The 14043-nt window shown below is 35.7% G+C and overlaps 1 protein-coding gene across 2 annotated transcripts in view; it reads right to left on the bottom strand.

The window, feature by feature from the left end:
- Positions 1 to 14043, bottom strand: part of LOC131154315 (flavin mononucleotide hydrolase 1, chloroplatic) — an 85206-nt gene that overhangs the window by 44492 nt on the left and 26671 nt on the right. For both annotated transcript variants that reach the window (XM_058107007.1, XM_058107008.1), the window contains one exon: positions 7469 to 7520. In XM_058107007.1, coding sequence (XP_057962990.1) covers positions 7469 to 7520 — 52 coding nt within the window. The remainder of the gene's footprint in view (positions 1 to 7468; positions 7521 to 14043) is intronic.

Here is a 14043-nt window from a genome sequence, read left to right as displayed (position 1 = left end):
CTCATTTATATTGTGAGGAGGATGTTAGCAAACCTATGATTGAAGGATTAAAGTGGGACCCTTTATCCAACGAGGAGGTGGGTTGGTGGAAAGATTTTTCGAGGAAGAGGAAGTGAGAGCCGCGGTTTTGGGATGGAAAGGGATAAAGTTCCAAGAATGAACGGTTTTAATATGGCTTTCTTCCAAGATTGTTGGAAGGTGGTTAAGGAATATTTTCTTAAGGTCTTTAATAAATTTTACAGGAATGGGCTTTTAAGCAAGAGTATCATTTTCCACATTCATAACTCTTGTGCCGAAAACAAATAAATCTATTAAGATTTTAGACAATAGACCTATTACCTTAGTTTCCAACAACAACAACAAGCCTTAAGTCCCACTAGATGGGGTCAGCTACATGAAACCTTTTCTGCCAATGAACCCGATCAAGAGCCTCTTCCTCTATTAGATTAAGGGCTATTAAATCCTTCCTCACTACCTCATTCTAAGTTATTTTAGGTCTACCCCTACCTCTTTGTCATGTTAGACACAATAACTCACTTCTCCTTATAGGTGCTTTACTCGGCCTGCGTTTCAAATTCCCAAACCATCTAAGCCGCCCCTCCCGTATTTTGTTTTCAACCAATGCTATGCCTAAATTATTATATATATGTTCATTTCTTACTTTATCTTTTAATGTTAAACCACTTATCCACCTTAACATTCGCTCTCAACAACTTTTATTTTTTGTACATGTTGTTTCTTAGTTGTCCAAGATTCTAAACCATAAAGCATAGCTAACCTTATAGTCGCCTACTAAAACTTCCCTTTTAATTTTAAGGGTATTCTACGATCACACAACACACCTGATGCACTCCTCCATTTTACCCAACCTGTTTTAATTCTATATAATACATCTTCTTCATTTTCCCCTTCAACTTGCATAATAGATCCAAGATTTCTAAATCTATCTGTGCTATTAATCTCTTGATTATCAAATTTAATCTTCTCTCTATTGCTACTCCTTACATTACATATATTCTGTCTTATTCCTAGTTATCCTGAATGCTTTAGACTCTATTGTGGCTCTCTAAAGTTCTAACTTAGAATCCACTCAACTCCTACTATCATCAATCAACATGATATCACATGCAAACAACATACACCAAGGGATCTCATTTTGGATATTCTTAGTTAGTTCATCAATTACTAAAGTAAAAAGATAAGAGCTCAAAGTAGAACCTTGATGTACGCCTACTGTGATTGGAAAATCTCTAGATTCACCTCCTACAGTCCTAACGCTAGTCACTACTCTATTATACATATCCTTAATGACCTCTATATATCTACTACAAACACCCTTCCTTTTTAAAACCCACCAAAGAACTTCCCTAGGTACTCTATCATAAGCATTCTCTAGGTTAATAAAAACCATATGCAAGTCTCACTTCTTTTCCCTAAACTTTTCCATTGAACTTCTTAAAAGATAAAGAGCTTCTATTGTTGATCTCCCAAGCATAAAACCAAATTGATTTTCTAAAATCTTCGTTTCTAATCTTATTCTATGTTCAATTACCCTTTCCCATACTTTCATCATATGACTCATAATCTTAATTCCACGATAGTTATTATAGTTTTGAATATCGCTTTTGTTTTTGTATAAAGCTAATGTACTTTTCCTCCATTATTCTACAATTTTCTTGGTTTTTATAATAGCATTGAATAGATTAGTTAACCAACTAATTCCTTTATCCGCTAAACATTTCCAAACTTCAATTGGTAGTTTATCTAATCCTATAGATTTCCCACTTCTCATCTTTTTTAATGCCATCTTAACTTCAAGGACTCTAAGTTTGCGAATAAATCCTCTATTTTTAGTCTTCTCCTCATTTGTCACTTCCAAGTTCAATCTTTCATTTTGGTTTTCATTAAACAACTTATCAAAGTATCTCCGCCACCTCTCTTTCATGTCTTATTCTCTAATTAAGACATTATCATTCTCATCCTTTACACATTTTACATCACCTAAATCTTTGCATTTTCTTTCTCTAGCTCTAGCAAGTTTATAAATGTCTTCTTCTCCTTCTTTTGTATCTAGTTAAGTATATAAAGTATCATAAGCTCTATGTTTAGCTTCATTAATAGTTTTTTTTGCATTTTTTTCTTGCTTCTTTATATTTTTCAAGATTTTCTATATTTCTACAATTTTTCCATATTTTATACCAATTTCTTTTTGTCTTAACGACATTTTGGACTTCTTGATCCCACCACTAATTTTCTTTACTACTAGAGAATCTTCCTTCGGACTCACCTAAAACCTCTTTTACTATCCTTACAATAGAATTTGCCATTTATTCCAAACAATATTTGCATTAACCTTATCCCCCACTGTCCAATCACTCTTTGATCATTGTATCTTTAAATTTTACTATATTATCTCCCTTCAAGTTCCACCATCAAGTTCGCTTGCGTTGATTTATGCTACTCCTCTTCCATTTTTTTATATGTATATCTAATCCTAAGACTATAACTTTACAATCCTTACAAAATAAATGATCCCCATTCTTAGTTAAGAAGAAATTTGTTTGGCTTTTATTATACCCACTCTTTAAGGTTATTAAGTGTTCTCTTTTTATAAAGCAAGTATTCAAATATACCCACTCTGGAAGCCTATTAAGTGTTCTTCTCTTTTTATAAAGCAAGTATTTAATATAACAAAATTGTAAAACATGAAAAAATCTAAGATAACACCGGCCTCATTTTTATCTACATATCCATGGCCTCCATTTACCCTCTCACATCCCATTTATCCCTTCCAATGTGACCATTCAAATCAGCTCTTGTGAATATCTATTCAAACATTGGTATCTCTTGTAAAATACTATCCATATTTTCCCAAAATTGTCTTTCAAGATTTTCTATTAGTCCTATTTGGGGCAAATACGCACTAATGTCATTCACTATCTCCAAGCCTAAAGTTTTCCTGATTTTAATGAACCTATCCCCTATTCTTTTAACATCTACTACATTATCTTTTAGGTCTTTGTCTACAATAATACCCACCCCTGTTTATGTTTCTCTTTACCACTGTACCAAACCTTAGATCCTGATTTTTCAATTTCTCTAACTTTCTCCACCACCCATCTCGTCTCCTGAAGGCAAATAAAGTTAATTTTCCTCTTAAACATTATTTCCACTATGTCCATACCTTTTTTTCTCATAAGAGTCTCTATATTCCAAGTTGCTAATCTAATCTTAGTTTCTTGAACTAACTTATTTATCCTCCCTTTTATTACTGACCCGGTCTACTCACTTGATTTAGGTGAATTTGGTAATAATTCATGATAATAAGTCCTGACAAAGTTTTATGTTGGTTGTCATCTACCTAACACAACCCTACTCCTTTATTCAGGCTTGGGACCAGCTATGTATACAAATAACTTGTATTACACAAGCGAAGTACACATTTTCTTTTTCTTTTTTTTTTCCACATAGACAAATTTCTAAATCACCCCCTACAAAATCATCTCTAAAGTGCTAGCTAATAGGCAGAGTAAGCTGCTTGATAGGACTATTTCAAAGGCTCAAAGTGCTTTTGTGGGGGATAGGCAAAGTTTGGTTGCTAATGAGGTTGTGGAGGATATTCGGAGTAGGAAGAAGGTTATCATTTTAAAATTGGATTTTGAGAAAGCTTATGACAAAGTAAACTAGGAGTTCCTAAATAAGATCTTTGTGAGGAAGGGGTTTGGAGAGAGATGGTGGTGTTGGATTAGAAATTGTTTTCTTAATGTGAGCTGCTTGATATTAGTAAATAGTGAGTCTAAATCTTGGTTTAAGGCATGAGAGGGATTACGCAAGGAGACCCTCTTTCCCCCATTTAGTTCATTCTAGTGGCTTATTCTTTGAGCAAGATGGTGGATAGGGCAATGGACAGAGGTTTAGTGAAAGGCTTGGAAGTGGGGAGGAAGAGAGAAAGAGAGAGAGAGAAAGAGAGTCAAGGTTTCGCACCTTCAATTTTCTGATGATACTACTTTTTTTCTAGAGGATCATAAACCATCCTTAAAGTATATTTTGGGTCACCTTCACGTTTTTGAGAAGGTTTCTAGGCTTAAGATTAATATTGGTAAGAGCGGTATCACCGCTATTGATGTGGTTGTTAAGAATGCTAGGGAGCTATGTACGGAGGTGGAGTGTAGTTTTTTGAAATGGCCACTGTCCTATCTTGGAGTTCCTTTGGCGAGTAACCCTCAATCTGCTAGTTTTTAGGATCCTATTGTGGAAAGGATTTCTAAGAGATTGGATAGGTGGAAAGGCATTTTTTTCTCTTGGTGGTAGAATTACTCTAATTTTCTAGTATCCCATTATATTTCCTTCCGATTTTTAAGATTCCAACAGGGGTTGCCAATGAGATTGAGAAGATTATAAGGGATCTTTTGTGGTCAAGGGTAGGGGGTAGTAGAGATCGTCTGTTTAGTTGGGGTGTGGTGGGTAGGTGCGTGGTGGGTAGGTCTAAATAGGAGGGTAGTTTGGGGTATAGTAAATCCGATTGTCTAAAAACACAGCCTTTTGGCTAAATGGCATTGGCGGTTCCTGCCAAAGAATTCCTCTCTATGACATTTGGTATTTAAAAGTGAGTATGGTTTAGATGAGAATGGGTGGGATATTAATTTGAGCTTTAAATGTTCTTCAAAGAGTCCATGGAAAACTCTCTCTCAGAGTTATTCCCTCTTCATTCCCCATATTAAATTCTTGGTGGGTAGAGGTAGTAATATTCGGTTTTGGAAAGATCCTTGGTTGGGAAATGGAGTTTTGTCCACCTGTTTTCCATGCCTTTTTCGCCTAAGCTCAAGTCAGCATGAGTCCATTTCTTCTTTGGCTGTTGATTTAGGTGGTCCTTTGCCTTCTTGGGATTTCCACTTCCGCAGATTGTTAAATGATAGGGAGATGGGAGAGCTATCCTCTCTGCTAGTCTTGTTGAATAATTGTTGTTTTTCTTCAGCAGAGGATAGGCGGTCTTGGTCTCTGGATCCTTCGAGGGTATATTCGTGTAAATTTTTTAGTGATTTTTTGGCCAGGTTGAAGTTTTCTTTTCCACTCTATAGTTCCATTTTGAAGGCCGAAGTCCCCTTTGAAATCAAGGCTTTTATCTGGTTGGTTGTGCTTGATAGAATTAATACCAATAACTTGTTGCAGGTTAGGAGATTTTTGAAGGCTATATCTCTAGACATATGTGTTCTCTTTTAATTTTTCAGAATCATCATCGCATTTATTCATTCATTGTGACTATGCTTGAAGTGTTTGGAATAAGCTATTTGGTATTTTAGGCGAATGCTGGGTGAGTTCTTAAACAGTGGAGGATTTTTTGGCAATGACTTTTGCTGGATTTGGCAAGAAAAAGGAAAGGGCGGCGCTTTGGAAATGTGCTTTTTTGCAGTTTTTTGGGTGTTGTGGATGGGGCATAATGCACACATTTTTCTAGGGAAGAAGTTGGCTCAGGTGCTGGTTTTAGAAAAGATACATTAATTAGCTGCTCTTTGGTGTGTGGGACAAGGGAATTTTAAGGGAGTGAGCTTTTCTAGTATTCAGCGCAACTGACGTTATGAGTTGGAGTGTTAGTTTGTGTTGGTTTTTTGTTTTATCTTTAGTATGTAGGTTGTTCCTTTGTGTTTTCTATCTAGATTTTCCAAACTTTGTAAGGAAATGTCTTATTCTCCTCCATGTATATTCTTATTTTATTAATCTTCTTCTATTATCAAAAAAAACATTACATGAGGGGTGAAATAACCCCCTCTCCCTAAAATCTCAGCCAAGGATTGTCCTGGAAATTCTCCTTTCCTTTATCGGGAAGTCTCTAACAAAGTCGGGGAATAAGCAATTTTCCAAGAGCCTCTAAAACAAATTCGAATTCTCCAACTTCTGCTCATGACAAATGATGTTCATGGGGCCACAATATGCACAACTCATGCTACGGTTTTCTTCAAGGTCGATAGACAACTTCATCAAGTTTTCTATGAACTTGTGACATCCTTTATTCTGATTACCCTCTGGAATACTGTGGCCTTCCCTTTGACCTCTAGGAGACAGTTTCTCGATAGATATATCTTCCGTTCTCATTGCTACACAAACTTGTTCGAATCCTAACTCCTCTTCTAAAAAATATAAAATAAAATAAAAAAACTGATTGCTGTTCATGCTTGTGATCTCCGCCCACATTCAAAGAGCCACAATCGAAACACCACGTCATCTGGTTGAAGTGGTTTGAGTTACTTTCCTTCACTCGCGCCTTTAATCCATCTAGAACACATATCATCTGAATAGACCCCTAAACTGGTATCCTTTCCACTAATACAAATCGACCAAATGCATCCGTCGTAATTGTACCATGACAAAGTGATTGGGTGCTTTCAAGGTCTTCACCCATGGGTTCAGATTTTTGAGAAAAGGAAGAGGTCCAGTTCCTTCGACAGCCATCTTCACTCCTCCAACAGAGAGATGCAGAAGGTACAATATTTGGTTTTTCTAGTTATGCGCAATGATCTTCCTTTTTCCTTGAAAATGAGACATTTTTTGTTGATCAACACAACAATCTCACTCTTGATATTGAGTGGCTAATACTTTACTAGTAAGGGTTTAAAGAAGGTTACGGTATATGGATAACACTCTTAATTGTAGGAGAAGTAAAAAACACACGTGTAGGATTCTGGGTTGAGGAACTCTGATAAAGGATGCTAAGTTAGGGTAGAGAGCTATTAAAGGCATAATCTGCTGCAGAGTAGAAAGGCCTCCTAAAGCCCTGTCTCCCAAAATGTGTTTCATGTGTCAAAATAGTTCTGCGGATGTGTCTCATTTGTTTTCACATTGCCCTTTTACTTAGAATTTGTGAATATTCCTCTTTGGAATTTTTTGTGATGTGTAGGTTTGTCCAAATCTCGCATATATCTTTTACTGGTTTTGGGAAAGGTAAGGAATAGAAGAGATTGTGAAGGTGTGTTTTTGTGGCTGTGTTATGCAGGATTTCAATGGAAAGCAGTATCATTTCTAGAAAGAGATCATCAGTGAGGCTTCTTTCGAATAGAGTAAAGTATTTGGCTTCTCTTTGGGCTTATAATGCAAGATGTTTAGAGGATGCAGTCATCAAGATGTGAATCGATATTGGGGCGAGTTAATTAAATAATTTTTTTTTCTTTGCTTTTGTAAGTGAGGGCTTCTTGCTCTACTTTATTGTATCAGACCCTCCTTTCTAGTTCAATAAAGCTTCTTTTCTTATCAAAATAAATAAATAAATTGCATCATGATGTTTGATTACTCACAACTCTCATAGCTTTGATTGATTGAAAAGACGCTGACTACCTCAACAAAATAACCATATTAATTCTCACAAAAATTCGGCTCCAAATTCCAAAGAAAAAAAAAATAGACATCAACGCAAAAGAGCAATTCATCACTAAGATTGACGGTTGGGAAAGAAATCTTGGAAAAGAAAGTCACTTACCTTCCAAATCGAAAGATCTTCCATCTTTAAAGAATTTCCTAGCAAACTCTGTCTGCAAAGGGGGGAAAAAAAGTGAACAGCAAACAGGAACTGAAAGAGGCATATCTAGGTTATGCGAAAAAAGGACAAATCAGCGACTCTCCAAACTCTTGCTTATGATCGCAGTCAACAGTAAGTCAACCATTCCATTATCAAGACCAAAAAAAATGCAATCAATCGCAGTTTACAAGCTTAAATACCATATTGTTAACCAAAACATTAGGAAGTTGCAAGATGCCCCCCCGCCCCCAACAAAAAGAAAAGGGAAAAAAATATAGTTACACAAGTTTTAGAAGAAAAAATGTGGCTGATGGAGCTCTAAAAAATATAAAAATGTATTAAGCTCACAAAAATAAATGATGGAATTGTAGGAAAGGTGTAGTTTAACTGACCAGCTAATGGAAAAGTATTTCACTTGCATAAAGAAACAATTTAAGGATCATTAAGCAACAAACAGTAAAGTAGGTTATGCTGCAAGGTGCCCCTCTCAAAGAGTTCGAGCAGATCCAGAAACAAAAAATGTAGCTATGGAATGCTACAAAATATGAGAGGACAGAGAACTTGCAAGGCATAAGTCATTCAAGAGACCAACAAACAAAAGAGTGGTTTGCATGCATATATCAAAATTAATTCTCGGATGGGATAGTCACAAAACCAATTTTATAATGATGCTAAGAGGGAGGCTTTAGTTTTTAGGATTTCTTTGAAATGGAAGAGCATAAAGCTCCTAAATATGTGGGACACCAAGAAATCTAAGCAGAAAGCCTGTAACTATAGGGAAGACAAAATGGGTCACAACTCAGAGCTTTCAATCCATCTGTCAGCTAAACTATTATTGAGCAGCAATTTGCCACGTGCCAGCATATAAATTTGGAAGTTTCACTCATAATGCACAATGACCAAGATAGCAGAAGAATGTCTTAGAATTCAGCTGTAGAAACATACTTCACTGAATTTTCAAATTTTAATGAAAACTACTTTTTTGAGAACAAATTTGGTTTAGATACGTTGGAAATAGATTTTGATAATTGACAAAACAAAAATTGTAAGTCTTTGTTTCATATGATTAAATATTTTGAAGATGCATTTATAAGAAAATTCATAAGAAGCTTAACAAGGAGCAGTGCAAGAAGCTTCATAAGAAATCCTAAAATGATACTGTCAAATGACGTTGAACGTTGATATGATCAGAATGAATCTCTTTAGTCTTGGCTAACATTATCTGTTTGAGAGATTATTATTGACCTAATGATCATACTTAATCCCAATTATTTCAGGGATTAAATTTCTTGTGTGATTTAAGTATTGCTAATCAATCTGTTATAATTGAAGTTGAATACAGCTAACTGAAATGTTTGACTACTGATTTAGTTCTTGGCACTCAAAAGCTTCTTAGAAATTCAATATTCTCAAAGACAGATTGTGCCAATGCTTATTTCTCCAATTACTTCTGTCGTTGAGCAATAATTAAGAAAAGATGGATACCCAAACAAGAATGTGCTTCATCTATAAATACAAGGACATGTCTGCATGAAGTATATCAGAATACATAAACTTGTATCAGAATACATAAACTTGTGTGAATCAGACTGAAGAATCACATACAGCAAGGATTTCATTTCTTATTGAACTTCTAATTGTTTGAGCTCATTGTAAACATCCAATCAGTTGAGACCTTCATAAGTCTCTAGTATTGTTGATTCTGGTCAAGAAAAATTTTAAGGAAACTAGAAAAGAACCAAAGAATCAAAGAAATTTCTTTGTATCTGTGAAAGGCAGTTTACCCAAGGAGTTTAGGGTCAGGTTGCCCTGAGTGCAAGTTGCACTGCATTTGGCAGGTTAGCCAAGAGAGAGAGAGAGAGAGAGAGAGCTGTCTAGGACAAGTTGTCTAACTAAGTGATACTCAGTGTATTTGACATATTTGAACTTAGTGAAAATACTCTAGCAAGTTTGCTTGAGAAGTGGATGTAGATCACGGTTGACAGAACTACAATTAAAATAGTGTGTTCTCTCTTGGTTGTGGATTGTTTATCTTTAGTTCTTGTGGTGTGATTAAGCTTTTTCTGATTATATTATTTTATTTTCTGAAGAATTAGAAATTTTTAACTATTTTGAAAACACACCCAATTCACCCCCTCCCCCGGTGCCATTATCAGACCAACAAGATATATTCCCAATAAAAAAACAAAACATGTTTTTTTTTATATTGCCTTGCATTTTTTTAATTTAAAGTCAAGAGTTTCTCTAATAGTTCATTGCATGAAATCAAAAAACACTGCTAATTTAATGAAACTACTTGTTTTGAATGCGTTTATTTTGTTTGCGTCATCTTGAGTCTATGTGATAAGCATCATACAGTGAATTAGCAGTGTTTGATCAAATATTTCAAATATTTGTAAGTTCTCCATAAGGATTTAAGGTCTTGGTGTTGAGAGTAGGTAACATTTCTTTTTCCTTGTTCATCAGATGGTTGTGCTATAGGATATTACCATCTAATGAATCCTGTTAAGGCGTGATATACATTGTCGGCCCACAGCCTAACAGCTTAAGCTCTTAGGTGAAGTGGTATTCTAACATGGTATTAAAGCAATGTTGCCAGGAGGTCTTGGGTTCTAGTCTTTCTGCTGGAGTTTATTGTTTGTTTATTAAGAATTATCTTATTCCCAATAACTTGTGTTTTTTATCGTTTGTTTATCTCTCCATGTGCTGCCGGGCTGCACATGCAAGAGAGTGTTAAGGCTCGACATACATTGTTGGCCCATAACCTAGCAGCTTAAGTTTTTGGATAAAGTGGTACTCAAACAAATACTAAGTGTTACATACATAGGATCCATTTTAACCCCCAAACCTTGGGGCATAAGGACCTGGCTTTATCATCAATGCAACAGATTTTTACCTATCCCTGCATTAGGATGAAATAAATTGTCTATGCAAGCAAGTTTATCACTTAGCGCAATGTTCAAGTTGCACAATGGCAACTACATGCGACAAACTTAAGCTGAGAAAATATCCTCTTCAAACTCAAGGATAAGGCCACATCCCACATACGTCTGACCTCCCCAAAGCCCACTTTGCAAGGGCATTCCCTCACTTGGCTGCTCTTTTTGAAACATACTATCTTAAACACATATTTCACTCATTTTATGAAGCATTCCCTAAGGGACTTAAAAGAAACTAATAATACATCCACTTCTTTCCCTATCTGCCACAACTATAGCATATGCAACTAAAAACAAACGAGTCCAAGATTCACCCCATAGCCACACCAATATTTCAAGTCGCATGAGAACTTAAAATTTTTAAGCATCTTGAAATGTCCATGCATCATACTTTATTCATAATCAAACTTGATTTAATTTTTATTAACAAAATAAAATCTATTGAGAAAGATAAAGACATCAGAGCCTAAGAGAGGATAAGAAATTCTCAAAAGTGAAACAGACAAACAAAAAAAACACAAAGTAAAGGCCTAACAAAAGGAAAACATGAAAATCCCTTCCCATTGTAGATTCGTAATTAACAAATCAGTACAAATTTTTTCTTGGCCTACTTCAACTTTTCATTGTAATCAAACTTGATTAAATTTAATGACAACTATTAACTTTCTCACAAAATATAGGCTTTTTTTCTTTCTCCTAATCTTACATACTGTGTTTTTCACTATGTCTCGAAACATAGGTAAACATGGGCTAGGCTGGATTTCATAGTCTAAATCCACAATACTCTTCTCATAAAGTCTTGCATTATGAACATTTCTACACAAAGATGCATACAAGCGCACACAAGCATATATTTAAAGTCTTCAAAAATATGCCACTTATAGCAACTTCAGACTTTTTCATAAGAGTAGCTGGCAAAAAATGGAGGGAGAAATGATCAGGAATATTGGTTTGATTGCATAAAGAACAGCTCCTTTTTTCAAAGAGTTGTTTTCGGAGCATAATCTTCATCGAGTTTAAACAAATGGCCTAGAGTGGTCTCGTATGCCAATGGATTGGATTGAGAGGCCATTTGACACGGAGGAGATTAGGAGAGTAGTTTTGGAGATAGAATTGGAGAATGCAAAGGGAGAAGTGAGTAGGAATATTGATTTGATTGCAAAAAAGATCACCCCCTTTTTTTAAACATTTGTATTTGGAGGATAATCTTAATAAAGTTTTAGAGGATGGTCTAGAGTGGTCTCCTATATTGACAGAGCCAATGCATTGGATTGAGAGGCCATTTGAGGAGGAAGAGATTAGGAGAGTGATTTTTTAGATGGATAAGATGAAGGCCCCAAGGCCACAAGGCTTTACCATGGACTCATCCAAACTTGTGGCGCAACTATTAAGTAAGTTCTTTTGCCTTTTTTGGACAATATTTCGATAAAGAGCTTGTAGGGAAGAGTGCTAATACCAAGGGACATTTGGCCTATTATTCTCGTGACTAGCGTGTATAAGATCCTTGCAAAGGTGTTGGCAAATAGGTTGAGTGAGGTTTTGGATGTTACCATTTCTAGTTGTCCAAGTGTTTTTGTAGGGGGTCATCAAATTTTGAATGGATGCTGGTAGCAAATGAAGTTGTCAAAGATGTGAAGAGGAATCATAGGAAGGGGTGGTGTTTAAGTTGGATTTTGAGAAAGCATATGATAGATTGAGTTCGAGTTTTTAGGACTAGGTGTTAGGGCGAAAAGTGTTTGGTACTAGATGGAGGAGATGGATGGGGCGTTGTTTCCCTTCAGCTGTGTTTTCGATTATTGTCAATGATCAATCTAAATCATAGTTTAGTGCTTCGATTTGGGGAAAGAGGGGGATCATCAAGGCAACCTTCCATTATTGTTCTTGTTTACCTAATTAGTAGATATTTCTTAGAATGTTCACTAGCTGTGTGGTGGAGAGGGGTTTGGTGGAGGGTCTTTGAGTGGGTTTAGACGATGTGATAGAAACTAATATGTAGTTGTTGCCTTTCCCCAAAAAAAAAAAAAATGATTCTTTTATCAATTTTTTGATGTTTTTGAAAGTCTCCACATTAATGGTTAATGTAAGTTTAGCTTGGTGAGTATTAATTTAAAGCAAGATGAGAGGCAATATGAAAGGCAATGCAAGACAGTTGTTCTAGAGAAAACATTGATTTTGACAAGTGTCTTCTATTGTCAATTGGGTTAATCAAAATGTTGTGGATTTCATATCAGTAGCTTTCTTAGAGACAAATTTGATAGAGAGGTGATACAAGAGGCATTAGTAAGAGATGTTCCACAGAAAAACATTGACTGTGAGTGTCTTTCATTGTAACATTGACCGCGAGTGTCTTTCATTATAGATTGGGTTAATCGAAAAGATATGAATTTCGTTTTGGTATTTTTTATTGAAACAAATTTGAGATGCAAAAGGCTGACCAAAGTTTATTGCATCTCCATGTAAATTGAGTATTATAAAATTATTTTGGGTTGTGGTGCCATGGTTGGGATTTTTTCAACTTAACTAAGTTAATATAGGTCTTCATAATTACTTTAAAGTTGAAAGAAAAGTTCTTAATTTGGATTGTTTGAAAGATGAGTTTGTTTGTTTATTAGAGTTTGCAAGGAGGCGTACTCCTTATTTGATCAGGAATGAAAAGGAGCTTCAAAAGTTGCTTAGCAAAAATGGAAAAATTTTGGTCTTGGCATTGTCAATAGGCAAGGGTTCGAGGGGAACAATGTTAAGGTTCGATAGAGGTTTCTTCAATGTGAAATTGTTATCCAACAATGGGGGTAATTACTTTTCTCCTAGAAGAAATCAAAGAAAGAGGTTGAAATTATTTTGTTAGGATACCAGAAGGAAGGAAAGCGAAATGATAGTGGAATTTCCAACGAGCTATGAGATTTGTATCGACTGGAAGGGGAGAGATGAGGAGAAATTAGGGGCAGGGTGTGGCTTAAGGAATGTTAAAAGTTGTGTCAAATCTAGGACAGTCGTTTAGCATCTTTCTTATGTCGACGCTCTATGTCATCCTCCGATGTCACGAGCCAATCTTGCCCAAGGCTTTATGCTTGCATATGGCCACTTGTCCTTGTACATAGGATGGGTAACCATCTTGTAATAGTAGTGTAGTTTTTATTCTTTTGAGTAAGAAAATGCCTGTGTGTAAAATGGGAGTACGACTCCCTAGTCAGTTTAGTGTTTCATAGTGTCAGATCTAGAATAGTGTAGAAAGTTCCTTAGGGACGGGTGAGTGTTCATCAATCATTATAAAACTTATAGACTTTTGTCAACATATTTAGCCTACTTGCCTCCCTCGCTAAATACACATTTCCTACAAAGTTGTTAATAATGAATTCATTGCCTTACAGTTTACCATGTGACTCTCATTTGCTTTCATGATTGCTTACCATTTTCGCTTACTTTGTATTCGATAGTTGTGAATGTGCTATTGTAGTGAAATCAAGGTATATTTTCAGCTAACTAATTACACAAGAGTATTATAACTAGTATCGCACGACACTTCGCAAGGAGTGAAGTGTTCAATCTATGACAATTGGTATCAAAGCCACCCTGAGGGTACTATCATATGGGTGAATC

Source organism: Malania oleifera, chromosome 4, assembly GCF_029873635.1.
Source record: "Malania oleifera isolate guangnan ecotype guangnan chromosome 4, ASM2987363v1, whole genome shotgun sequence".
Taxonomy (NCBI): Eukaryota; Viridiplantae; Streptophyta; class Magnoliopsida; order Santalales; family Ximeniaceae; genus Malania; species Malania oleifera.
This window is presented reverse-complemented; position numbering and strand designations above follow the sequence as displayed.